At 41.5% G+C, this 1,811-nt stretch overlaps 1 protein-coding gene and 1 long non-coding RNA gene across 2 annotated transcripts in view; both read left to right on the forward strand.

Annotated features, from left to right (window-relative positions):
• Nucleotides 1-1,039, forward strand: part of LOC116186419 — a 12,946-nt gene extending 11,907 nt beyond the window's left edge. Inside the window, exon 2 of the long non-coding RNA XR_004151405.1 lies at nt 943-1,039. This is a non-coding gene — a long non-coding RNA (uncharacterized LOC116186419). The remainder of the gene's footprint in view (nt 1-942) is intronic.
• A 676-nt stretch (nt 1,040-1,715) lies between these two features.
• LOC102681748 (A disintegrin and metalloproteinase with thrombospondin motifs 9) overlaps nt 1,716-1,811 on the forward strand; it is a 113,734-nt gene continuing 113,638 nt past the window's right edge. Inside the window, exon 1 of the mRNA XM_031513576.1 lies at nt 1,716-1,811. This exon is cut by the window's right edge and continues 231 nt beyond it. Coding sequence (XP_031369436.1) covers nt 1,769-1,811 — 43 coding nt within the window. The 5' untranslated portion in view covers nt 1,716-1,768.

The following is a 1,811-nucleotide window of genomic DNA, read 5'->3' on the forward strand; positions in this document are numbered from 1 at the left end:
TTCCCGCCACGGTTGGATGGATCCGACTTGTGCATGGTTATTATTATTTGCGCGAGCTTGTGAATTGTGTGCGGAATATCTGTCGTTGGATGAATATTGCTTGGTGAGTTATGTGTGGAGTTTTTAATTGATTAATGGTCGTTTTTAACGACCAATTTAAGTTATAATTTTCTTTACTTTTTTCTTTTGTTATTGTTGTTGTTGTTGTTGTTGTTGTTGTCGTTGTTGTTACTTTTCTGCCGTTGGATGAGTCTGAGTGGAGGGATGATTCTGTAGAATGCGTCTCTAATTGGATGGATTTGTAAGTGTATAAGAGATCTTTTCAATCGATCAATGAAGATTTTTAAGATTGATGAACTAAAATTAAAATTCATAGAGTAAATTTTCATTTCAATCTGCAGGATTATGTGAATACATCTTATTATATTATATATTATCATATTATTACATAATTTATCGAAACGTTAAAAAGTTTTAAAAAAGTATGAAAGAAGAATTTGATTTTCGTTACGTAAATTAGAAAGAAAAAAAGAAAATCTTATCCAAAGGGGGGAAAATTATAACATTTTAAAATTTGAAATTTTGATGAGTTAACAGGTTTTATAATTAAGGTAGCGATATTCAATTATCTGCGCGCGGTTATCTTGGCCGACATTAACGGTGTCTGACTTTCACTTTTCTTTGCCTATTTATCAAACGGTAGCACAGAGCTTCTCAAGAGTTCGCCTTTCTTTAACCTCTTCCATAAAAGAAATTCTAAAACTTCTATTCGTCGTTTCGTTTCAACGATAAATATTTTTCCAATCGGAGGAAAACCAACCAATATTACGATTTAATCGTAATTCCAATTAACTAAAAAAAAAAAAAAAAATTATTTGTCAGAAAATATCCACTCAACAATTCTACATTCTCATTACAAATCCGTTTCTTCTTTATTTTCAGGCCGGGATGAGAGCAGAAGAACGAGCGACGAGGTGACCTCGACGACCAAAAATCTACCCTTATCGTCCAATCAACCGACAAATCCACGAAACTTCACTAAAAAAAAAAAAAGAAAAGAAAAGAATCCCTCCAACTCTCTTACCATTGCAACGCCCTTAATTTCTTAACCGCGTGAAAATCGACTTGGCCCCGCAACCACCGCAACACATCGTAATCGTGGCTCGCGCGAGGGAGAATCGTTCCCAACCGAGGAAAGGTAACGACACCGTGGTGGATAGGACGCGGTGCACGTCGAATCGGGGATCGTCTCGCTTCTTAATGGGCGTACCGCGGTTGGATCCCGGTTGGATTTAGCCGGCTCGTTTCTCGAAGGGCGAGAGAGGGAAGAGAGAGAGAGAGAGAGAGAGAGAAAGAGAGAGAGAGGAAGAAACAGGATCCATCCGCTTGGAGGAGGAGGAGGAGAGAAAAGAGCGGGGGGAGGAGAGGTCGTCGAGATCCGTCGAGAGGATCCTCTATGGGCGCTCGAGGGGTTGTTCAGGAGTGGCGAATCACCTGAATGGTGCCTGCGCGATAATCCTCCTCTCTCCTCGTCGAAGAGCCACGAAAATGATCGACTGACCGCTCGGCTCGGGTGGCTTGCGATCGGGTGGCCGGGATCTGTCTCTCCTCTTCTGTCTTCCTCCCTTTTCCAAGAAAAAGAAAAAAGAAAAAAAAAGGAAGAAAAGAACGCACTTCTTTCCGCGACTAGAACAAGGGACAGACAGGGAGTAATAATATAAGAGGGGCGAAACGTAGAAATAAACGCGTGGAAGGGGAGCGCGCAGACATGTCGCGGGTCTCGAGTCGCGCCTCCATCGTCGCTGCTGTGA

This window comes from Apis dorsata, unplaced genomic scaffold, assembly GCF_000469605.1.
Source record: "Apis dorsata unplaced genomic scaffold, Apis dorsata 1.3 scaffold_676, whole genome shotgun sequence".
Taxonomy (NCBI): Eukaryota; Metazoa; Arthropoda; class Insecta; order Hymenoptera; family Apidae; genus Apis; species Apis dorsata.